This window comes from Mesoplodon bidens, assembly GCF_964165515.1.
Source record: "Mesoplodon bidens genome assembly, chromosome: 3".
In the NCBI taxonomy this organism is placed as follows: Eukaryota; Metazoa; Chordata; class Mammalia; order Artiodactyla; family Ziphiidae; genus Mesoplodon; species Mesoplodon bidens.
In genome coordinates, this window is record NC_138178.1 from 60,063,394 (window position 1) to 60,090,206 (window position 26,813).

At 39.5% G+C, this 26,813-nt stretch overlaps 1 protein-coding gene across 1 annotated transcript in view; it reads right to left on the reverse strand.

The window, feature by feature from the left end:
• Positions 1-22,123, reverse strand: part of UACA (uveal autoantigen with coiled-coil domains and ankyrin repeats) — a 79,515-nt gene extending 57,392 nt beyond the window's left edge. Inside the window, exon 1 of the mRNA XM_081228003.1 lies at positions 21,835-22,123. Within this exon, the coding sequence (XP_081084129.1) occupies positions 21,835-21,915 (81 nt within the window). The 5' untranslated portion in view covers positions 21,916-22,123. The remainder of the gene's footprint in view (positions 1-21,834) is intronic.
• Positions 22,124-26,813: the final 4,690 nt, after the last annotated feature.

Below are 26,813 nucleotides of genomic sequence, written 5' to 3' on the forward strand. Positions count from 1 at the left end.
CAAAGAATTGAGGATATAGCTAGTGCATGGCACATGGATCTGACTAAAATCAAATAGATAAAGAAGACAAAAGACAACTTCCAAAACAATCCACAGACTGAGTTAAGGGTCTTTTACTCTTCTAGACCATCTTTGGGTCCCCAAATTTCTGTAGACAAGAATCAGGCCAGGAAAGCTGCTCAACACTTACCTCAGTCACCAGCTAAGAAGGGTATACCCTCCAGTACTCCGTTCCAATATGGATGAACATGGTATATTAAAGGAAATACCTCACAGAGGGCATAGCCAATGGCCACGGAAAACAGCGGACTAGAGCGCCTCACACAGGACCAAAACCAGGGCCTAATCAAGGAACATCCCCTGGTGCCAAGAAAAGGAGGCCTCACTATATTTACCCAAGAATATTCTTACAATTGCCAAGGACAATTGTAGTGTGATTGCTCTGTGCCTCCATTCTTCCCCTTTCTTAACAGGAGGGTTTACTGTGGATAGCCTAGCCCTGCTCCAACATTGTATGTTGGAGAGATGGAGGGTGGAAGATAACTGGTCTCTGAGTCAAGAAAATCTACATACAGAAATGATGTCGAAATTCTAACGACTGAAAGAAATTCTTGGGGTATTTTTCTCGAGGAAGGGATAAATAAATCTAGTATGTAGAAGGGAAGAAAGTTAATATTTGTAATCAAGAGGACAGATTGTGGTAGATTATATTATTGTTCACGCTTTACCATGCCCATCCTTGGAAGAGGCTATACAGCCCTGCCCATTGATTTATAACTTGTCTATACCTCCAATGGGAACAATATTTGTCCCTGTGCCTCACTGACTTTGAGCCTAGCCACGTGACATGCTTTGGCAGTCATGAAGCACTCCACACCTGAACAAAAGCTTTAAGAGGTATCACAAGTTTCAGCCAGCCCTCTGAGTTCTCAGGACCATGTAAATGGCAGGTCCAGACAGAGGCTGCTCCTTCAGTCTGGGTGTTAGAATGAAAACATGTGGAGTAGAGCCACTCTGCACAGGCAGCCCAGAGTCTGTGTGTAATGTAATGTGGGTATAAGCCACCAAAATTTGGAGGTTATTTCTTGCTGTAGCAAAGTTGATTAATACAGAAATCAAATGAAGCAAAAGGTAAAAGGTAAAAGGCGGAGGGGGCTTCCCTGGTGGCGCAGTGGTTGAGAGTCCGCCTGCCGATGCAGGGGACAGGGGTTCGTGCCCCGATCCGGCGAGATCCCACATGCTGCGGAGCGGCTGGGCCCGTGAGCCATGGCCGCTGAGCCTGCGCGTCCGGAGCCTGTGCTCCACAACGGGAGAGGCCACAACAGTGAGAGGCCCGCGTACCGGAAAAAAAAAAAAAAAAAAAAAGGTGGGGGAGGGATTCTGCGATGCATAGCTATTATTTTGGTAGGTGAATATGGTGCAAGATGCCTGTGGTTACAGACTAGTACAGTTACTGAAGGATCTATATTTCTGTAGTAGCTAGGGGTATGAGTAAATACAGATTACTAAAAGGATAAATAAGTTTAGTTGTTGGAAGTGAGGTTGTGGCAAAAATAAAAATAAGGTTGCAAACCTGATAAATTAACATTTATTATTAATAATAAGCACTTCATATACACTTTACACAGTCCTCAACTATAAGCAAAAAAGACTGTTATTACCATCTTCATTTTCCGTATAAAGAGAAACTTAGAGAAATTTACTGACTTGCCAACGCTAAACGGCTACCAAGTGACACAGTAAAAATTCAAATTCAAGACTATCTAATTCTAAACTTCAATTTTTTTCTATACCATGCTGGCACAAAAAAAGGGTACAGATTATTTAATAATCGTTCCATAGAAGGGTTACCTTGGTTTTATACTTTTTACCAATTCTACAAAATGGATGCAAGAGAAAGCCGATACCATGAACTCAGTTCTAAGTCTGAATCCTATTAAATAAATATATTATTCATATGCATTTCTTCTTTTATACTCTAAGATGTTCTTATTAATGTGACAACCAAGATTCCAAAATAATACATCTTTTATTTCTACTGAATACATTTTCTTAAATTCAGACTACAGTAATTCAGAAATTTGAAGATTCAGCTTAAGTGATGGCCTAAATTTACCTTGCTGATATGAAAAGGATTTCTCAAGCAAATCAATAATGCATTAAAATGATCGGTGATGCATTTTAGATTAAAGGAATATTTTAAACACTTCATAAACCATTTAATAGCCCTTACCTCACCCATATAAACAAAAAATAAGAGTTTTTTAATTATATAACACAAACTCATGGTAGAAAAATTATACAAGACAAATACATATTCAAAACAAAAGCAGCAAAGACAACCTAGCAAAACCATCATTAAGGGATAATAACAACTTTATATTTTGTTACACATGCTTCCTCATTTTCAATACCTAGATATATATTTACTTTTAAATCAAAATACACACATTTCATTTAAATGGTTATTCTTAATATGCGTTCAATAGAATTGCTTACGAATGAATATTCCTAACTTGGAGAATTCCAAAGTGTATTCAAATATCAGTCTTTCTGGCTCCCCCTGCTGGACACTAAGAGAAGCTTTTTATTATTATTATTCAATTCGTTTAAACACTCAATCTCAGAGAAGCACTAATTTATCATTATTAAAAACATCTTTGGGAACTTGTCTGAACGTACAGTTTGGCCAGAAAGAGTACAATGGTCTATTGTTGAGGGCACTCGCTCCTACTAGCCAACAGGGATTTGGCATCAGAAAATCCGGGACTAAGTTCCCAGTGAGTTCCCAGCTTGATTACTTATTTGCTAACGACCTTGGTCAAATTATTTATTCCTTCGGAGCTTCAGTTTCCTCATCTGTCAAATGAAGGTAATATCAACCACCTCATTAGTCGTAAGGATTAGAGTTAACAGAACAAGTGCAAAATAAGTGGCAGTTAAGTATTACTGCCGCCGCCACCACCACCAAGGAGCTGAGTTGTGGTTACACAGCATAACTCCTTAAGAATCACTACACAGCAATCAAATGCAAAGAGATTAACTTTTACAATGTAAACTTACTGTACTTACACTCTTTTAATAACTTCCCGTTGCTCTCAAAACCAAATCCTTAACATGACCTCTAAGATTCTTCATGGTCTGGTCCCTACTGACCTCTGAAGTGTAATCTTGAAGCTAGATACTCTTCTCCCAGCCCTCTAATCTCTTTTCATAGTGAAGTTCTTCACAAGTACCAGGTTCCCTCACAGGGTACCTGATAACAGCATTTCCTTCCTCTATGCTACTTAACAATAACTCATTTTTTTAGATCTCAGCTCAGCCTTTGCAGAGACACTTCCTCTGACTTCCCAGACCAAGTCAGACCTTCACTATTATGTATATTATGGTATACCTCTCCTTCACAGAGCTTATTACACAGTGCTGTAGCTTTATATTTCAATGTGTTAGCACTGTAATACTGTCTCCCCCCCTTGTCTGTCTACAAGTTCCTCAAGATCAGGGAGTAGCACTCCGTATCCTCACAACCTAGCCACTTGACTGCATAGAGCAGGCACTTAAGTATCTGTTGAATGACTGAATAAACTTAAATTAACAGATAACTGCGGGCCTCCCTGGTGGCGCAGTGGTTGGGAGTCCGCCTGCCGATGCAGGGGATACGGGTTCGTGCCCCGGTCTGGGAGGATCCCATATGCCGCGGAGCGGCTGGGCCCGTGAGCCATGGCCGCTGGGCCTGTGCATCCGGAGCCTGTGCTCCGCAACGGGAGAGGCCACAACAGTGAGAGGCCCGCATACCGCAAAAAGAAAAAAAAAATAATAATAAAAAAAATTAACAGATAACTGAAATCAAAGAATTCTTTCTAAACCTGACTACTTCACATACAAAGGTAGCCATATAAATATAAAGCAACATTATGAATATTTTCTTTTGTATTACTTCTCAGGCAAGCTGCTCATAAAGTCTGTTCATAAAATCTGATAGACAATAATACACAGAAATATCTTTAACACATATACTCAAAGAAAACTCTTTGTGCCTTTCAAAGAGAAGAATTTTTAAGAGCACAGAAACCTAAACATATGATAGTCCTTTAACACTATTTGATTTAAATTTTTTTTAAAAATTAATGTCTGTGACTTGCTTTTGTAACAAATATTCAGCTGAAAATCTGTCTGAAACTGAGTGTTTTACACTGTACTACAGAGTTTTACTTTTCAAGGGAATCTGTGGTTGCAAAATAGTAGAGCTAGCAATAACCAGCTAAAAGGTGTGCTTCGTGGCTTCTTTCACAAGTATGCATACTGTACTATTTTAAACCAACACATACCTCCAATTGCCTTAAAGAGTGAGAACTTTTTATAGATTTAACTCCTTCCTTACATAGTAAGCATTCCCAAGTACATAGTAAATTTTGGCCCCAAATGGCTTTTCCTCTATTCATTTATACCAAAGCCAGAAAACAAGGAAAGCTCCAACCAAAAAAAGCAACAAGGTTTGCAACACATCTCCTAGACTCAAATCTTATTTGATAAATTTATTTGATAGATGTATTAGATAGATTTTTGTCTTTATTTGATGATTTTAGCAAATCCTATGACTGCAAAATAGCAATTGTTATTTTATCCCCACAAATCTTTTCAAAATGCTGGTACATCTAAGATGTGGGGGTGAGGGGAATGAAAAATATAAAGGATGATAAAAACTATATTTTGTTATAAATCCTATAAACCATGGTTTCTCAACCTTGGCACTATTCAAATTTTGCACCAGGTAAGTTTTTGTTGTGGAGGGTGTGTCCTATGCATTGCAGGACGTTTAGCAGCATCCCTGGCATCTACCCACTAGATGCCAGTAGTACGCCCCCAAGTTGTAGCAACAAAAAGGCCTCCAGATATTGCCAAATGTCTCTCAGGGAACAAAAGTCACTTGTAGTTGCGAACCACTGCTACAAAGGAATGAATTAAGGTAAAGACAACTTGGTCTTATTCTTGCCAATATAACCTAATTTTACTTTAAAAGGCCGTTCAAATGATTCTAAAATGCAAACTTTACGTACGGACATGTGAGATGTATACCAAATTCTTAACAGTTTACATATTAAAAATTCAAAACTTCATTGACAATACTTAGATTCCTGCTAATTTAACCAAAAATATTACCAGATTTTTGAAGTCAATATGAAAGACGTTAATTGTCAGAAGTTCAACTAAACTAACAGTACTGGCTCTAGGATTTGGTGTGGTACGTAAATAAACCCCAGATTGGTCTATTATTTCTATTTTTATAACAAATAAAAATAGAAATAATAGAAATAAAAGAAATGGTGGTGTTTCTCTCCCAACCTCCAAATATAAAACTCTGTCTCAAAACTACAGTTCATGTCCAATCCTCCTCTCTTCCCATTTCAAGGCAATGGCAATATACCTCCCAATTCCACCTCTGACTCTAGCACCGATTACAAATGTGAAACACGCCAAGAAAACCTGCGTAATAAATTACAGGAGTAGAAAGTCTCAATAAAAGAAGGAAGAAAACAACAAATCAGCACATTCCCTGGGCATATTGAAAACCTAGTAGTCATAGTCATGAAATATTTATTTATTGATCTAAACTGTTTTTCACAATACATATGTTTATAAAATGCTATATACAAACCAAACTGCCTCAGATGCATAAACTAAATATTCTCTAACTTACATTCATGTACAAATCTGTGATAGCTCTGGCCATGTGAAGTCATATATACAAGAACCAATTTAAAGACACTTTCTGGATTCTCTGGGTGAAAAAATAATAGTCTCTCCTTCAGAGAAAAGAAAAGAAAATGGGATAACTTGCTAACCCAGTGATGCACCAATGAGCAGGGCTGGGACCAGGGTAAGGGGAGTGAAGTGCTTAGGGCACCAAATTTAAGGAAGGGCTCACTGTAAGGGGCAGGCAATGAGCCAAAACATGAGGCAAGCACCTGCTGTTTTACTCTCACCTCCAGTCCATCAGGAATTGCACTTAACAGCAGAAAGAGCACCCTGATTTCTGCATCCCCAAGGTCTGTCCTATACTAAACCTTGGCACTTACACCTTACTCATCATCTCTGTGACCCCTCAAAGAACCACAGGGCCTGCCTAACCTGCTAGTCTGATGGTACCAAACAAGGAACCGGGGAACCCAGCAGAAAGAGTCACCCACACGTATACAATTGGAACACTTAAGTTTTGAAATTATGAAGGCTGGAAAAAAGAGGCATTCCAGGAGCTCCAAGACTCTGTTCTTTATAAAGTTGGCCTTGCGTTTAAAAGTGGTTTATAATTTTTAAGCATGCGTATTCACACTTTCAATGGAAATGTTATCATTTTCAACATCTTTTCCCAATTATTGCTATTTAACTGAATCAATGTCATCACCCAGGAACGCTGAAAAGCAATAGTATACCTTGTGGTTAACAATGTTGGTTTTAAGAAAGCAGTTTCATACAAAAAATAACTATAGGATAGGGTTTCATCTCCATGATGCAATGCTGTTCTTTTCCTACTTATGGTCCTCTTCAATGCTACCGAAGAGCAGACACAGGAAGTTTATCTTATAAGTTAGAATCGACAAAAACCCTACATGATCACCTCACTGCATAAAACGAGACACTTCACTTGTCTTAGGAGTACACCCAAACACACCACCACACCCAGCAGTGTTTGTCAAGGGTCCTAAGTGGAGTTCCTTCCTCTTGTGACTCACCCTTTCCCACACTATGGAAACAGTTCAACAGCAGGAATGCAATTAGATCTAAGCAATTAGGAAAACTGCTGTCCCACCTCCTCAATTGTGCATAGAAAGAGCTCTGATTAGTAGAGCTTAACTGGTAGGACCCCTTTGCAATAAAGCTCCTTATTAAGGCTAAATCACTTCAAGTGGCTTGAAGACAAGTAATATTTGGAACAAGGCCTTTCACATCTTTATTTTAAAAGCCATAAATAAGCAATTTAAATCTACCTTTCCAATGGCCACGTCTTGACCTCTACAAGGAATCTCTTTTCCAAAACTGTGCAGGTCTGTGCGTTCCTATCAACACAAGACAGCAAAAGCTATTTCCTCAGCAAATGTTAAGGAACATAGGGTTTTAGTTTATTACCAACAGGTTCTTTCTACCAATGATCTTAATTACATATATTTAATAATTAAGCCAAGGGAAAACACTAAGAAGCTTTTCACGTGTAACACTTGCCGGTAAGGGCCTTTCAGGGCTATGAACTTGCATGTTTTCAGTAATAAATTCCCAAATAAAATTAAGTTCATAGCTTTACATAAATACGTATATTAAAATTATATTAATATAAATATGTTTTAATTATAAAAATTAAAATCATAAGCAAGAAATGGAAAATAAAAATTTCATAATCGATAACGATGATCATCTTTGTATATCCCCCGCTGGTCTTTTCCCATGTGAATTTTTACATGACTATTATCAGGTTGTACCTATATTTTTTATTCTGATTTTTTTCACTTATAAGATTTTCATTTCTTCCATAGAATTTCTTCATATAGCAGTATAGACTATGGCAAAACAGTCCTGCATTTTCTACTGCCGTGTAAAAATTACTACAAACTTAGAGGCTTAAAAACACTTATTTATGAGTTCACAGGTCAGAAGTTCAAGTGGGGTTGACTGGGTTCTTTGCTTAGGGTCTCTCAAGGCCAAAATCAAGGTGCCAGCCAGGCTGGGTTCTCATCTGGGAATAATTCGCTTCCAGGCTCATTCAGGTTATTGGTAGAATTCCGTTCCCTGCAGCTATAGGTCTGAGGTCCCTGTTTCCTTCGTGGCTGTCAGCCCAGAGCCTCTCTCTCAGCTCCTCAAGGCCTCTCGCATTCCTTCTCACATGGCCCCATCCATCCTCAAGCCAGCAACAACATACCAAGTCCCTCCTGTCCTTCAAGTCTCTCTGCCTTCCAATTCTGCTGCAACCCAGAGAAAAGTCTGTTTTTTAATTCTCATATGATTAGAATAGGTCCACCTGGATAATTTCCCTTTTGTCTAACTTGAATTCCAGTGGTTAGTAACCTTAAATTACATCTGAAAAATCTCATTTACCATGTAATATAACATAACCATGGGCACCGGATCTCATCAAATTCGAAGTCCTGGAGATTAAGGTGGGAAATCAGGGAAGGCCATTTTTAGAATTCTGCCCACCATATCTCTGTCACAATAGAAAATGTATTTCTAACTGTGGATTATATAGTCAAAAGCTTAAAGGTTATCTAGCCACTGGGCTAGAAAACTTTAACATCCTTTCGAATCCTAAAATGCTAAAAAATCTAATATTTAAACATGTTAAAGAAATAAAGTGTAAGGTTATTTTAGTAAAGAAAATAAAATTATATGAATTTAAAAATTAGTTAAATTGAAAAAGGAGCTGAATTTTCCCCTAGTTTAAAAAAAAAGACATATTTTTGCAAAATCGTCACCTTTTGGAGCCAATTTTCTAGTTACACCAAAAGGCGAAGCATGAATGTGGAAACAAAGGTTAGCACCAAATCATAATGCCTGGGTGAACCAGAAGCAAAGAACTCTGAAACCAGTGACAATTTCTATAGTACAAAACTCTAGGTTGATTCTTGCTATAAAGAGTAGAGGAGGGGACTTCCCTGGTGGCACACTGGTTAAGAATTGCGTGCCAAGGCAGGGGACACGGGTTTGAGCCTTGGTCTGGGAAGATCCCACATGTCGCGGAGCAACTAAGCCTATGCGCCAGAACTACTGAGCCCACGTGCCACAACTACTGAAGCCCACATGCCTAGAGCCTGTGCTCTTCAACAAGAGAAGCCACCGCAATGAGAAGCCCGGGCACCACCACAAAGAGTAGCCCCCGCTCACTGCAACTAGTGAAAGCCCACGGGCAGCAACGAAGATCCAACGCAGCCAAAAATAAAAATTAATTAATTAATTAAAAAGAAAAAAAAGAGCAGAGGAAGTAAATGGGCCAAATGAAAACCTAGCACATAGACTGGCTATTCTACCCAAGGTTCATTATGGAAAACTAAGACTAAGGATACAACCCTGGGATCAGGCTGGCAAGGCATTTCAGAGTGATTCGGCCAGCTGAGTTTGGTATGAGATAGTCCCCATGCCCACCACATAAATCTAGCTTAAAAAAAGGGGGGGGGGGAAGGGGAGGGAAAGGAAGGAAGGAAGGAAGGAAGGAAGGAAGGAACCAAACCAAACTGAACCAAATCTGGCATATAGGAGGTGTTAAATCAATATCTGTTGAATGAAAGTAGAATGTAATAGACCATAAATGTTTGTTAGCCTTCAGGAACTGGCCCCCTCTGGACAGAGAAGAGAACTCTTTCTAAATCTCAGCTACTAATGGGCTAAACACTACTAATAGCCTGCCAATAGGCTGACACTGGGTCCAAGGTGGGGCAATCTTCAAGGGGACTGGATAGCAGTTCCTGGGAGCGAAAGAAGAAAATGAGGGCAGACAATAAAAGTGTTAAGACCAAAAATAAAGTCTGAGAAATATGAGTGGAAGTGAAATTTTTAGTCTCAGAGTAACTGTAATTTATACAATGGCAAATATACAAGTAGATAGAATGTCCCTCAGCAGAATTCCAAAGACTTGTTCCCAGCAAAATAAGTGAGATTCTGCTTATTTGTATTAACCAGTGGAAAGAGTATATTGATAGCTATGAATGATACCGCGGAATGAGAAGCTCATACAGTTGTAAATATAAAACACTAACTATAGCTCCAACTCTATCAAATGCACACATAACATCTTCCTCAGGTGGCAAAACACTCTAAATCGAGGGTTCTTATTCACCTGTGCTTATCATGATTATTAGCATAGCAAGTTAAGCTTTCAAAAGTATTTTTCAAACAACATCATCAGAACTTTGAGCTATTCATCCAAATTGACTATGAATCAGTGTACTTTAAAACGAGGCTAAGTTGCTACCATAGGAAGATGGAGACAGTGTTCTCCCCGCCCCCCTTGTGAGTTATTACCTCCAGTCTGGGACTGTACCTTCCCCACACTGCATCAGGTGCAGGGGACTTAGTGGGACTCGCTCAAGGCTAGCAGGCAAGGGCTCTGACCACTTGTCTGTTGACTGTGTGGCTGGCAAGTCACAACTTCTCTGGGTCTCAGGTGACCCATGTTTCTCTAATGTATGCCTCTTCTACATCCCTTCCAGCATTGTTATGATTCAGGCCCTCACTAATCCTTGCCTATACTACGGTAGCACACTCATAAACAATCTGCCCACCTCAAATCTATCCTGAACAGAGCTACCACAGTAATCCATCTAATAAAACACTTTTGATCATATGATTCGCCACCTCGGCATACACAGGACAAAGTCCAACACTTAGAGTGTGGCATATTTTAAGCCATTCCAAGATTTAACCCCAACCTCCCCTCCTGCCTATCTCCCCTTCAATCCCCTTGCCTATTATTTTGGTGGCAAAAAGGTAAGCTGACAATCCAATTGCCCCTTTCCCCAACTCTGACATTTCTCCTCTCCATGCCTCTGCTCTTGCTGTTCTCTCTGAAAGGAATTTCTTCCTTTCCTGGATCACTCCTACCCACCACTTCTTTTAAGTTTCAGATTAAGAGCCTCATCCTGCAGACTGGTGGTTGCCAGGGGGCAGGGGAGTTGGGAAGCAACTGCTTAATGCATACAGGGTTTTCTTCTGGAGTAATAAAAAAGTTTTGGAACCAGACAGAGATGGTGCTTACACAATACTGTTAATATACTATATGCTACTGAATTGTTCACTTTAAAATGATTACTTTTATGTTATATGAATCTCACCTCAATTTAAAAAAAAAAAAAAAAAAAGCTGCAGCAGCAGTTCCCCCTGCAAAAAAACCTTCACCAACTCCTCAGCCCCAGATTGGATCAGCACCTTGTACATTCCTCTATCACAGCAGTTATTACTTTATATTATCCATTTATAGAGCTCCCATATAGTATTTTGAGCCTCTTTATCTTCCTCATCTTCTCATCCCCCAGTGCTTAGCCTAGGCCCTCAAGAAATATTTTTTTTAATAAATAAAAAAATAGAGATACCATTTACCTCCCTTGGGGCAAAAGGCTAGGGCAGATGATCTTTTGAAGATCTAGGTTATATAAAAGCCTATGAGAGGGCTTCCCTGGTGGCGAAGTGGTTAAGAATCCGCCTGCTCATGAAGGGGACACGGGTTCGAGCCCTGCTCTGGGAAGATCCCACATGCTGCAGAGCAACTAAGCCCATGCACCACAACTACTGAGCCTGCGCTCTAGAGCCCGCGAAGCCCGCGCACCACAACAAAGAGTAGCCCCTGCTCGCCACAATTAGAGAAAAGCCCACTTGCAGCAACGAAGACCCAACACAGCCAAAAACAAAATAAATAAAATAAATTTTTTAAAAAAGCCTATGAGAGCATGTATTAATTGGAAAGAAAAAGATCAGGAAAGACTGCTATTCATCTGGTTATAAAGGATAAAAATGGAATGACCTCTGGTGAGATTTTTTCAGTGAGTAATAGTAAGAACTAACATTTATTGAGCTAACTGCAATTATTAGCCCCGCTTTCCAAATAAGGAAACATAGATTTAAGTAACTTGCCCAAGGTCATAAAGCTGGTTACTGGGAGCAGCAAGATTCAAGTCCAAGTCGTCCAGACTGCAGACCTTGACCCTTTAACAGTAACACACCAACCTGCCCCTTCACACTGCTTCAGGCATAGTTTCAAGAGCTATGAACGGACAGTCTTTGGCCCACAGTGTGCCTTTTCTAAGGCTGAGAAAACACTCCATTTTCCATTTATCTACTTATCCATTGCCATGAATGTTGTTTATATTTCATAGTGTTTTTAAAATACAAAATGTTAATTTTTTAAAAGAATCCAACAGTCAAAAAAAATAGAGGTAAATCATAAAGTAGATCTCCCATTAAAAAGACCTCTCAGGGCTTCCCTAGTGGCGCAGTGGTTGAGAGTCCGCCTGCCGATGCAGGGGACACGGGTTCGTGTCCCGGTCCGGGAGGATCCCACATGACGCGGAGCGGCTGGACCCGTGAGCCATGGCCACTGAGCCTGCGCGTCCGGAACCTGTGCTCCGCAACGGGAGAGGCCACAACAGTGAGAGACCCGCATACCACAAAAAAAAAAAAAAAAAAAAAAGACCTCTCACGTGTCAATCAGCAAGTGTTTATGGGCTATTCCTCATGTACACAGCAGAAAAGATCAGAGTATGCCAGCCTAACTAGAACCACACACACAAAGACTTCCCCACTGGAGACTCATTTTCATGGTACCCCAACCTCTGCACAGGGTAAGTATCTTGTGGATAAGAAAACCATAGAATAACAAAAAACAGTTAGAAGAAAAATTACACGTTCACTTTTTTAGTTGAGAAAGCATGATTGTTTTATGTCCTTCCCCCCCACCTTTAATAATGCCACAATCTGGTAAGAAAAAAATTAACCAAAAGTCAATGAGATTTAAAAAATATATATTTGTGCATCTGAAAGGGAAAACTTTACTACGGAAAACTTTACTACAGAGGTAATGTTAAGCCTTGACAACATATCAATAAGGTCAATATTAAAAACATATCATTTCCCCCACCCCAAAAAGCATATACCCTTTTAGACACACATGTATACACGCACACACACGCGCGCGCGCACACACACACCCCTCTCCAGCCAACAATTTTTAGTTCTACTGGATTCTCAGGACTTACTTTACCCATACATTCTCCATCTAATGCTAAAACCAAGGATGATGGGATAATATACTGGGTGAACATACAAATATACACAACAACAAAAGGCGAAAGGGATACAATATGACAGTATTAATATCAAACAATGTAGAATTCAAGACAAAAGTTATAATGGGACAAATTACAGATTTTTATAATCACTAGTTATACTTTAAGAGCATATAAAGTAGCCAGGAAACTTAATGTATCAATTATCACAAAATTAAGTATATAAAGAAAAAACTGTTTGAAATATACAGGTGAGAGGACAGAAACACAACTATAGTGAAAGACATACTACTCTCATAGCTACAATAGGCCAAAAAATAGCAAAAATAAAGATATAAAGCTCTTAAAGATCAATATGAACAAGGCATCAACAGAAAAAATGGTCAAATAACACGAATAGACAATTCTTAAAACAAGAAGTGAAAGTGCCAATAAGCATAAAAATATCACACTCCCTAGAAATTAAAAACACAGATTAAAGCAATAAATTTTTTGGTTCATAAATATGTTTTAAATGATAGCATCCATTACTGGAAGAGTATGTGGAATGCAACAATTTTATACACTGCTGGATGGAACACAAATTGGTTTTGAGATTTACCAGAAAAGGCCTTCCTTTTGCCCAAACACCTCACCGCACAATTTTTTTGGTCTTTGGCTTAAGGTACAAATCCCATAGCTTTAAATTTTAAATTATATCAGTTCACAATGGATAAGGACACGGGTTCCAGAGTCAAGCCACCTGGCTCTCCACTTATTAGCGATAGCACCTTGGGCAAGTCAATTATTTAACTGCCATCTATAAAATGATGGCAATAGTACCCACTTCTTAGGGTTGCTGTGAGGATTATGTGAGTTCATGTAGAGCACTTAGAACAATGCCTGGGACATACATGCTCAAAAAATATTGGCTATTGGCACTTGGACTTCTTATAAGTTATTTCTATTTAAGTAAATTCACTAGCATTTACTGAGTTCTCCTAATGGGACATTTGTATCTGCTCAAGTCATTTCAAGTTACTTGTAATTTTAAGTACAAAGTTTCTTAGAATCAAATATGATTCAAAAAGACATATGTATCATTACTGCAGCATTAAGGTAATTAAATGCTGACTAAATAACAAAGAGGCACTATGAAATCTTTAAAAATAGCCTAACCTGTGGTTTATAATCTGGTGAATAGAATTACAATTGACTTGTTTTGTTCTTTATCTTCAACTATATTTTGTTTTCTACAATGAGCATGTATGACTTTTATGGGGGAAAAAATATTTTTAAAAACAACAGATAGCCATTTATCCTCATTGGTTCAGTCAGGCATCTACTCTCTCTCAAGGGCACTTGCCAGTCTGATTCAATTATATAAATACAGTTCATCAAATCCCATCCTTGGTCAGAGCTTTAGTCACTCAACTGTATCGGTTCGTGTTTTACACTTCATTTTGGAGACTATACTATGTGGAAATAAATTAGTCCACATCGATAATATTCAGGATTCCTGAGAATAAGAAAAGTCCAACAGACAAAACTGTTTTTATAACTATAAACAAGTGAGTTTATTCTTGTGTTTTTGTGCTATATTTTTAAACCTGGAAGAGCTATTACTCTTTCTAACTATATAAAAGCTATATAAAGCTTTTAATTGTTTTATGATTTAGGAAAAGGCAATATGCATGTATTAGCATATCATTCTGCTTATAATTTCAGGAAGTACATTTCAACTATCTATTTTTAGGCAAATTGCCTACAGAAATCAATTTGACTTCTCTTGCATAGATAAGCTCATGCAGGTGGAAATTTTCAACAATCTGTTATATGCATTATGTGAGGTTAGACAAATGCTTGCATAATCTGTAACAGGACAGTAAAGGTTTCCATATGATAGAGATGAAACAGAGAATACGTGAGTTATGTTTAAATCTAATATTCTGGGATCTAGATTTCTTCACCAAGGCTACAACCATAAGTTAAACAGAGTTAATGAGAACAAAATTTTGCTGGCTAATTTAGCTAATTCTAGGGGGGGAGGGAAAATGAACTTGTTAAGTTATTAACAGGATAATTTCTGAAGATGAAACTTTACTAACTCCAGTCAGAGATCTCTCTAAATGACAGTTTAAATTTGTCAAGGAATTCAAAGTTTTAATTCAAGGTAAGAAACAAAAAGGAAAGAAAAATCTTCCTTTGACTATCCCCCCAAGCTGTCACCCTATAATTCCTTACTTCCACTGAAATTCTTGTCAATAACTCATCTGCACCATCCCTTACAAGAACACCAAAGTTTGTTTTCAAACCCGATGCTCCCACAATAGGCAATATCATTTCACAGCTCCACACCACTGTGCTCACTTCTCTTTTGCCTGCAATACCCTTCGAACTGTCTGTCTGGCCCAGGTTCAAGCTTCTCCTTTCTACCTTTATCCCTGACCCTACCCTACACATCTGTGCTCTCATAGCAATTTATACACACCTATTGATCTATTATGGCTCTTAACATACTGCAGTATTGTTATTTTATGTCTAGCTCTCTAAAATTCATGAAGGCCATGACTTTATCTTGCTTATTATAGAAACTTTAGAACATATACAAAATAATATCACAAAAGTAAATACAGTAGTATCATTACCCAACCAGCTACAATAATTATTAACTCACAACTAATCCTATTTCAACTATACCCGCCACTTACTTCTCCCACCCACCCACAGATTATTTTGAAGCAAATTCCAGACTTCACATCATTTCACCTGTAAATAGTATACTTTTAAATGTTTCCCTGAAAGACAGACCTCTTTATAAACATAACCCCATTACTACCATTGTCACACTTAAATCTTTTAAAATAATAATCCCATAATATCAACACAAATCCAGCTGGCATTTACATTTCCTCAATTGTCTTATAAACTTTTATTTTTACAATTATTTAATCAGGGTCAAATGAAGTCTACCATTGTGATTAGTTAATATGTCTCCTAAATCTCCCTTAATATCTAGATTTTTCCTCCATTTTTTTCTTCTTCTTAAAATATATTTTTGAAAAAACTAGGCCATTTGTCCTAGAGTTTCCCACGATTAGAATTTTGCTCATTGCATCCCCATGTTTCTCTGTCCTCTGTATTTTCTGTAAAATGGTGGTTAGCTCTACAGGCCTATCATATTCAGGTTTGGCTTTTTTGGCAAGACTATTACTTAGTAGAAATGAATATTTCCATCAGGAGATAAATGATGTCCAACTGTCTTTTTTTTGAGACATTAGTAGCTACTCATAAATGACTGTCTGGATTCTATAGCCATTAATTCATGAGGAGCTGTAAAATTGTGATATACTAATTCTATTGTCCCTTCTTCATCTATTAGCGGGGGTAAAATACCTGTTATAAAAAAGAAACTTCCCCTTATTGAGTATTTGGTTACCCTGAGAAAAAGCCCACATTTCATTCTTTCTCTTTATTTTCTGGATCTTAAAAGAACACATCAGTTCTTTATTATGAACTCAAAGATTTATTAAAGAATTCAGTCTACTGCCATATTATCCTTATTGATGATCAAACAGTCCCCATCACTGGTCGCCTCTTCAAGTTGGCTCCCTCTTGAGTCCTGATCTTTGATAACTTCTTTGCCTTCTAGTGTGACAAAGGATGCCATGCTTATCTTGCACATTTTCTGCTCTCAACTTGGAATTATCCATTTCTTCAAAGATGACCTAATTATTAATTCAGTCTTGAGCATAGTTCATGTGTGCCATAAATGTTTCCCAAACTAAACAAGGCTACTGCCTTATTATGAAACTAATGATTTTAAATTTGAAAAATGTGTATGATGCACAATAAATAAATGCACAATCATTACTCCACTCTTATTAAAAGAAGTAATTAAAATGCTTAACTACTCATCATTTAAGTTTTTGGACTCAATATGTACTAAAAGACATACCAAAGCAACTCAACCCTTCTGCTTTGGTATTATAATAAAGTTCAGCAATTAAAGTCAGCGTGATGACCTGGGCAAAACTGCTGCTGGGCTGAAATCCAGAAGTATAAAAAGAGGGCTTCTTTATTGTGATCTTCCTTCAAGAACCACAAGAAATACAACGCAGGGGTAACCCTAGGAAACTGAATAAAGCTTTAATTAAGGTAAACATTTTTAATTAAAGGTTGGCATCTTTAACGAAAATGAGTAAACACTGCTCAATTAAGTATCATGAGTTTAAACTAAACATAACTATTTGTGATCTTAATTTTCACATTACCACAAAATCATCAATATAAGAATAACAATAACATCCTTTCAAACACGCCCATATCCCTGAGTAGAAAACACAAATGCTTCATTCTCGAAATCACAACTAAAACAAAATCATATTTAATCCTTTATGCTTTCTAAATAATCTCAAACTTCTACTCTTGGTGGGAACCAAAAGAAGTTTTTTAAAGATTTTTCAGTTGCTATATTTGTAACTCTAAATTCTTTTAGAAATGCCGAAATGTTTTCAGGGTACTGAGACATTACAAAGATGATTTAGAACATATTTGGTTGCTGATTTATAAAATTCATTGCCCCATCTTAACAGAAGCCTAAAGAAAGGGCAGCAAAAATAATCACTGCAGAACCTCCCAGGTCAGATATTACCAGTATAGGTACAATTTAAAGTGGAACCCCCCTTCCAAAATGTCTCCTTGCAATACTGCTTTGCAGTTTAATTACTACTCAAATTTCCTAATCTGAACTAGGTGAAAATGAAACAAGTCTATTCTCACTGTACATATAACTGTACACATAACTGACTGTATATATAATTGACTAGATCTGAAATAGCACTTTCAGTCATTTTTTTTTAATTACCACTCTTACTTTTTTTTTTTTTTTTTTTTGGCTGTGTTTGGGTCTCCGTTGCTGTGCACGGGCTTTCTCTAGTTGTGGCGAGTGGGGGCTACTCTTCATTGCAGTGTGCGGGCTTCTCATTGCAGTAGCTTCTCTTGTTGCAGAGCACGGGTTCTAGGCACACAGACTTCAGTATGTGCAGTATGCGGGCTCAGTAGCTGCAGCTCACAGGCTCTAGAGCACAAGCTCAGTAGTTGTGGCGCTCGGGCTTAGTTGCTCTGCGGCATGTGGGATTTTCACGGACCAGGGATCGAACCCGTGACCCCTGCATTGGCAGGAGGATTCTCAACCACTGCGCCACCAAGGAAGTCCCTACAGTCATTTAATTATCCCTCTCAGAAACCCGAAGCTCCAATTTAGTAATTAAAAATAAATCTAACAACAAAAATTGTCTTATTTTATGATCAAAAGCTGCAGCTATCTCCAGATTTAGCTAGTAAAGGACTCTCAAATGTATTCTATGCACAACTTATAATTGTGAACTATATTTATTTATATGTGTATAAACACACTCCCATTTAGTGAACTCTAAACTCATTGACGTATTTATAACCGCGGTACTACTCAGAATATTTGAAATGCCTTATATAACATATAATTATAATTTAGCATGTTAAGCTAATATGCTATATTTCACATATGATAATATCATAAAATATTTACATACCTCAGTCTATTTCTAATGTGTCTCCAGATAAGCTTAATTAAATACATGAAGAAAACTATTTATGAAATACACATTTTAAAATTTTTTCTCAAAGTTGTACAAATCGTAATCATTTCCCTGATGATTAAATGAATGCTTTAAGATTCAAAATAGGTAGCCATGAGGGGAAAGTGGAAGAGAAAGAAGAAAGCAAGATGTATACCTCTTACTTTACACCAGAATAAATTCTAAATGGATTAGAGAGTTAAATGTAAAAATGAAACAACGAACAAAAAACTAGATGAAACCAGGGAGATTTTTCTTTCTTTTTTTTTTTTTTTTGCTTAATATTGCAGAGTGGAAAGGCCAAGATATAACATAAACTTAAAAAGTCACAAAATAAAAGGTTGATAAATTTAATTGTACAAAAATAACTACACTCTGCATAGCAAATGCCACCATAAACAAAGTCATACGACAAACAACCAATTAAGAAAAAACATTCATATTAAAAAGGCTAGGGCTTCCCTCGTGGCACAGTAGTTAAGAATCTGCCTGCCAATGCAGGGGACACGGGTTCGAGCCCTGGTCCAGAAAGATCCCATATGCCGCGGAGCAACTAAGCCTGTGCACAACTACTGAGCTTGCGCTATGGAGCCCATACGCCACAACTACTGAGCTCGCGTGCCTAGAGCCTGTACTCTGCAACATGAGAAGCCCACGCACTGCAACAAAGAGTAGCTCCCGCTCACCACAACTAGAGAAAGCTCGTGTGCAGCAACAAAGACCCAATGCAGCCAAAAATAAATTAATTAATGAAAAAAATAAAATAAAAGGTTAATTTCCGATATAAAGTACATACAAATGAATAGGAAAGAAATCAACAACCAAATAGAAAAATGGAAAGGGTAAACTGTTCACAGAAAAGAACATGGAAGGAGCTTTTAAAAATATGAAAAGATACTCAACTTCACCCATAATAAAAGAAATACAAATTCAAACTATCCTGAGATACTGTATTTACCTATCAGGCTGGCAAAACTTAAAAATCTGAGCGAAGTGATAATTGCTCACACATTGGGTACATGATGCACAGAGGAAATTTAACAACATTCTTTAAAATTACATATGCACATATCCTTTAACCCACCAATCCCACTTTTAGGAACTGATCCTACAAGTATATATACACACACACACACACTTGAAATATATACAGGTTTATTCATCATAGCATTTTTTATTATAGGAAAAGGTTCAAATGGGGATGCTCTGAAAGGGCCTAAATACTGGAGTTTAAAAAAATACATGGAACAGCGGGTACAATGTGTTACCATTTCTATAAAGGGTGAATACTTGTATTAATATTTGCTTGTATATGCTAAACTCTCTCTGGAGGGCTTTGCAAGCAATTGATAACACCATTGGCCTCTGAGGAATGGTGGGGGGCAGGCAGAAAAACTGAAGGACACAGGTGGGAGAGAGGCTTTTTGCTGTAAATTATTTTGTTCCTTTTAAATATTAAGCCATGTGCTATGTTACCTATTCAAAAGCAAATAAATAAAATTTAAATATTTTTGAAGGCACAAAGATTTAAAAAACGATGCTCAGTCATAACAATACATACACATGTGACCAAACAGGACATTAGAGATTATGGTTTATAGACTGAAAAGCAGAAGGAATCTATTTCCCTTGTACATGTATTGTACTCTATCAGTGCTTGGTTTGGTTTTATTAGTCATCACACTCATTTATTTTCATTTGAATATTTTACAAGATTTATTTGAATATTTAACTAATACTGAGAGATGTTCATTTTTTTAAGCAGGTAGATTCTATTTTTTTATATACCATATATTTCTCTTTATTTTTATGCTGTTATTTTAAGAAAAATAACAGAATGCTCAGTGTAACAAATGCTGAAGATTTAAGCTCAGAGAGATGCGCTTCACGTGCCAAATGTATAAAGTGCAAACTGGCATGCTGATAATACCAATAACAACTAAATACTCTGCATTTCTAGAAGAGAAAACAGGCTAAAATTAAGGTGTACAAACCTAGAAATGGGATGTGAATCGTTGTGCAAACCAAATGGGTATAATACTGTGAATAATCCTAGAAAAGTGTATCTTTAAAGCTGAAAACAACCTGCACTACAAAGAAGTTGAATCTTTAACTCAACTACCTATAGTGACCTCTGATATCACTAAATGACGTTTCTGCCAATTATTTTATTTTAAAAAATAATGTGAAAGTAATCATTCCTTCTATGGGCTAATTAAACAATTTCATGCTTTATTAAACAATATCAAATCATCAAATATCATGCCATCTGAAGCTATTCCTTTTTGTTTGTTTTTTTCAGTTGGGAATTAGAGTCAAGTTTCGCCACAATTTCCTTTAAGTCCAAGTAAAATCATCCTAGAAGTAGTCAGGTGGGGAGAAAGGCACAGTTCTGAATTCACTCAAAGGCCAAAGCAGATTAATTAGTATTCTCATAAAAAGTATATAATCATTGGGTAAAACCTATGTAAACTTATTAAGGTCCGTTTTAATTACTCCAAACGGGCAACCAGGCATTTTGAGCATTACATCTCGTTTACGTTTCTGACTCTTCCAAGACTTTTAAAATAACGTTTATTCTAATAATACAGAATGTTGGTGATATGGCCAACTCTTCTAACTTGCCAAATTATCTAAATCCCAACATCTGCAGTCAGGCTGTTTCTCAAGATTTCTGTTCTCCTGCCAACTTAAAGAGAGGCCTTGAGAACAACTTCTTAGCGTGCACACTGAGGCCGGGCTGCAGATCTGCGCCGAATGGAGGTCTACACGGGTCTGTCCCACAGGTGAGACTTACACGGTCCCACAGGGCAACCACCTTCACTTCCAGGGTCACCACCCATTGGGGGCGTTGTCTTTACAACTACGCCCGATTCCATCTGCCTCACTCAGAAATCAAACTTTCCCAGGGACCTCGCGACAGCGTCCAGAACACGACTTCCACCCAGCCCGGCAGCGCTCACCCACGGAAGGTCCGGAGTCCGGGCGGGGCGGCGCCAGGTCCACTGCCCTGCCCACCTGGACGGCGGGGCGCCAAGCCCCCGCCCGGCCCGCAGCTCCGGGGACAGAGGGGCGCCCGCCTGGGCCCCGCGGAAACACGCCGGGTCAGAGCGCGCGTGGGATGCGGGGGCCAGCCCGGGAGAAGGGAGGGGCTGGGGTCGCCGGGGAAGGGCCGGGGTGGGGGACAACCCCGAAAACCGAATTGAGGAGGAGGGTGCGATCCAATCCCGAAGGCCAGGAGCTGGGAGACCCCGGGATGAGGGGCGGGAAAGGGATCCGTCGAGGCCCGGGGGCGGCGGTGGGCAGGGTCCCCAGGGTCTCCGGGCCGACGCGGAGCCCTGGCCAGAAGAGGGAGGAGGAGTCGCCGGGGCCGACCCAGCGGGACGCTCTGAGGCAAAGCCGAGCAGAGGAGGACACCGCGGCTCGCGGGAGGGCAGCTCCGGGAGTCTGGGGCGCCCACGGGCCGCGGGACTCACCGCGCTGGCGGCAGCGGCGGCGCCGGACGACGCGGGGCCGGACGCGTCCTGCCTCCTCAGGCGGGACTTGAGGCTCTTCATGGCCAAGTCGGGGCAGTCCCTCTCCCGCTGAGCGCGGCGCGTCTGATCCGCGCGGGAACCTTAGAGTCTGAGGGCTGCAAGCGCGCAGAGGAGACGGCAGCGCTGGCGGTCCAGGCCCCACCTGCCTGCCACCTGGGGGCCCCCGGCAGCTGTCGGCCCCTGGCGGCGGTCGGCCCAGGGCCTGCGGCGCGGCTCCCCTCCCACAGCCAATCCGCCTGCGACCCTGGCGGGATGGGGCCGGCCCCGACCAGTAGGAATCCGGGAAGGGGGAGGGACTTCCCTTTCAAACTTAATAACACCCTTCCTCTCCCTGCTGGAGAAAAAGTTTGGAACTTCTGATGGAGGAGTGGCAGGGGTGGGCGGCCAGCGGTCTGGAGAGACGCAAGAGGCAGCCTCCAGACCATCGGTGCCCGCCTACCTGGGTGATGGAGCCTCAGGTCTAGAGAGAGCGTGGGGTCCAGACTACACCAGCTCTCATCTTCCCGGACTCCCTTCCTCTTCCCAGCCACGTGCTCTTTCCCAAGTAGAGTTCCCTTCCTTCCCTCTGATCCCAGAAAGCACTCCTGGTCACCTGCACACACACCGGCTTTCAAGAGCAACTTCCCTTACATCTGCGGATGTTTTACTACACAGTTCCCAGTATCTGGAAACAACCACGCACATCAGAAACTACAGAAAAAAAAACAGCTTCTAAAGAATAAGGTGCTGGTTGTACAGAAATACAAATAGTTAAGAACAGACTTTGAAAGATGTTATAGAAAAATCAAAGCACATGTCAGGTGCTCAATAATTATTTGTGGAGTCCATAAACCACTACTTTGGAGCGAAAGAGATGGAAAATGGAGGGGGAGAGCTTTAATTAAACAATGGCCAAAGTGATATAAAAAGCTGTAAAAGAAAAAAATATTGTCCTTTCTTCAAAAAAAATTTTTGTTTCCTGTAGAAACACATTACTGGTAAAAGCATACAGTGAAATTAATTCATCCTACCCAGTAATCTGGATTATTGAGAATTATTTAAGGGAAGGATGGGTAAACAGGCAAGTGAGCAACACCCAATAATTTGTTGTTACAGTGACATCTTCAAAAGTCTTCCTTGGAGTCAGTTTTTCCCAGCAAAATATTTATTCTAGCATTCACCAATTTGAAAAGACAAACAATCCACATTTCCGACTAGCAAAGTACTCTTTTTGTCTGAAAGGTCAGTTGCTTCTTTGGAGTTTCCTTAGAATAACTCAAGGTTTTATTCAAATAGTGTAAGAAAGTTTTCAGAACTCTTTTGGAGAGACAGTATTTAAAGACCGTGTTAATCCTTAACAAAATAGTAAGTAACAATGCACTACTTGAGAAAATTAATAAATTTTCTCTTGATTAGTTCTATGGAAGGAAATTTTCTTTGACTCCTCCTCCTTCCTCAAGATCCACAGCCATTCAGTTTTGTTGGCTCTTCATAGTATCTGTGGATGGCTAGTTCCTCTGTCCTCAGCTGCCATTGCAGATCCAAAATGATCTCATACCTGGATATTATAGAAGCTTTCCAACCGGTCACCCGATATCTAGTCTCACCTCTCCTGTTACTAATAAACTACCAACCATCATCAAAAAATCTTACAAAATATTCCTCTCTTGCTAAAAAACCTTCAGCAGCTAATGAATAAAATTTACCTCCTTTACTTGGCATTTAAGGCTCAACAACATGAACCCAACCCTGTTCTCCAGCTGACACTCCAAGCAAATAACTCTTCAGCCCATTCCTCAAACATGGGTCTTGCCTTTTAATTTCCATATCTTTATGCATGTTGATCCCTCCTCCAGTAATTTTCTCTCTGTCTACACTCATCTAACAAAATCCTATTCCCCACCCCAAGAATGATGGAAGAGAGCACAAAGGGAGCTTCTAGAGTATTGCACTATTCTATCTGATTATATAACTAGTGTGCTGGCTACATAACTAATGTGTTCAGTTTGTGAAAATTCAGTTAGCCTGTAGTCTTTATGATATGTACACTTTTGTATGTGTTATACTTTAATAAAAAAGTTTTTTAAAATCATACATCCATTCCAAGTGCCCACCTCTCTAGTAGAGCCTTCTCTGATCACTCAACTGAAAGTGATCTCTCCATCCTCAGAATGATTACCTTGAACTTCTCAGATGATACTAATACATATGTTCTGAACAAGCATTATTTCACTACTAGACTTCAAACTTCTTAAAACTAGGGAATAACTGATATATGTTTGAATTCCCTAGAGTACTCAGCATGTACTAGGTGCTCAAGAAATATTTCTGAATAGATTGATGCATTCTTTTTGGTTATTAGAGTGAATTATAATTTGTTGTGTGTATTCATGTAACACAGGATTGGTGCTTTCCCTGTGGTGAATACTGGGTATCTCCTGTAGCATCCAAGTTCTCATAGTCCTGGTCTCTTTTCATTGTTACTGGATAAAGCAAAGGAAGCAGACAGAGCCACAGTACAGCTTGCATCAGTTTCCAAAAATGTTTGGGCAAGTTATTTTTATGAACTGTCTGCACAATGTCCCCATGGTGTCTTGTGTTCAGTGGCCTTTGTGGATTTTTTCCAGGCTAGAAACTTGATAGCTGATGTCTGCTTATTCCCATTTGAGAGCTGCTAAGTAAATAACACTGGTTTGTATGTGCAGTACCTCTTTTTTATATTGATCTGGAAGCTCCCCACATGAAGTAAAGTCACTATTATTAGCATTCAGCCAGACCGGTTTTGTTTTTTAACTATTACCACTATTATTTATTTTTATCTTCCCTTCAGAGCAAAAGGCACTTATCAAATCTGGAAGGAATTTATTTGGTATCATGCTGAATCTATATGAATATTTTTGTTAGTTTTGCTTCTTGTGTTTTATAAGATATGAAACCCGGAAGGGAAATGCATCTTTAAAAATTATTTTAATAGGTTACACATGCACAAGGTAAAGATTCTCAAATAATACAGAAGGGGAAAAGTGAGTCTCCTCACCGCCTCTATTCTTTGTCCCTGGCTGTCAAGGAACTTGTGTTCTAGACTGGGGGACAAAGCTAACATACACCGCTTAACTGGAAAGCAACTACTTACTGAGCTGTATGGTAGATTGCAGATGTGGGTGGTATTCAGGGAAGGAAAGATCAGGAAATTAGTCTGCGTGAAGGGAGGGTACCCAAGGTTGGGAGGAGCTTCAGTGAGTGCACTGAGAAGGGACATCAAGATGACAAAGGATTCCCGGGGGACGGCCCTAGCAGATAAGAAAGCACCGTTGGGAGCTGCTCACTGATAATGATGTGCTGATAATGGCAACAAGACGACAAAGACAAGATGAATTAGACACACAGCATCAAAAATTTACAATTAAAACGATCCCCTTTCAAGCAGGAAGATCTCCTTCAGACAATCTTCAGTTATGAATTTTATATCCAACGATTTTCAGAGCTTCCTGTCAGTCCTGGTAGCCCCAGGGAACCCAGCCAACAAAGTCAGTCAGTAATTCCATGGAGGATCCCAGAACATCAGTCATTCTCTGCCAGATACCAAAGCAGATAGGTGGCAGAACCACATGTGGCCACGGGGTCCTGAGGAAAGACACCTCCACCTACAACTCATATGGCAGCCCCAGGAATGAAAGAGCTGAGGCTGTTCTCACACCTTCTTCTGTTGCCACAGTCAAAACTAAAACACAGTGCAGGGCTTCCCTGGTGGCGCAGTGGTTGAGAGTCCGCCTGTTGATGCAGGGGAGACAGGTTCGTGCCCCCGTCCGGGAAGATCCCACATGCCGCGGAGCGGCTGGGCCGTGAGCCGTGGCCACTGAGCCTGTGCGTCCAGAACCTGTGCCCCGCAATGGGAGAGGCCACAACAGTGAGAGGCCTGCCTACCGCAAAAAAAAAAAAAAAAAAAAAAAAAAAACACAATGCATAAGAGAGTTTTTAAAAAATATATAGGTGATCTTTGGCACTAATTTTAAAACCATCTGCATTTCTAGTAAGCTCTCCAATGACTGCATCCTGGAAAACTAGGGTGGGAGGAAGAAAAGTGGGAAGAAGAGATAGCTGCTTCCCTCTTACAGAAACTTCTTTAATCTCCCCCGCTGGCGGTTGTTTTGTGCTCTGCTATAGCAATCTTGAGCCTACCAATTACCTCCTGAAGAGGGCTGCTTTCCATCTAACTCTTTGTCCTCCTTGGCATTTACAGACTGTCATTCACCTATGACACATCAAGTGTGTCATTAGCTTCAGTACTGAAAGAGGGAGAAGAAAAGCAGGGAGGGGCATGGTCAGGAACAAAACCAGATTTCCCTGACATAATTGAGCTTACACCTAAAAGCTGCCGAGATACCCACAATTATTTCTCTGAATTCAGTTTTAATGTCAGAGAATCCAACCCATTTCATTTCGTGAAAATTAATCTTTGTTGTCAAGTCTTGATTACACAAAGTTCCAGAAATACCGTTGGCCTCACTTTATGAGATTGACGGCCCTCAGTGCTCATGGCAGAAGCTCTTGATTGCTCCTTTTAAAACAGGCTACTCATCCTGGAACCCAGATAAACGCACAGCATTTGCTTCAGGAATCAGTAACCATCTGACTTCCATAATGAACTTTCCTGGATTCCAGACCTTGGATTTTTCTTATCTTGGCCAGCACACCAGGATATGCACAAACAATGAGGCAGAAGACTTTCAAGCCTTCAGCACTGTCGAAGTGGAATAGAAAAGTTTCTTGCTTTTGAATTGAAAATATGGCAAATAAAGACTATCTCTACGGATTTTAAATGATAGTTTATGTGTCCTCTTTATAATTTTTCCCTTCCAAATCTCCAGGGTTCTTTTAAAATTCTGGCAAGGTATTATTAATACTCCTGAATGAATAATTACTAGTAAATTATGTGACTG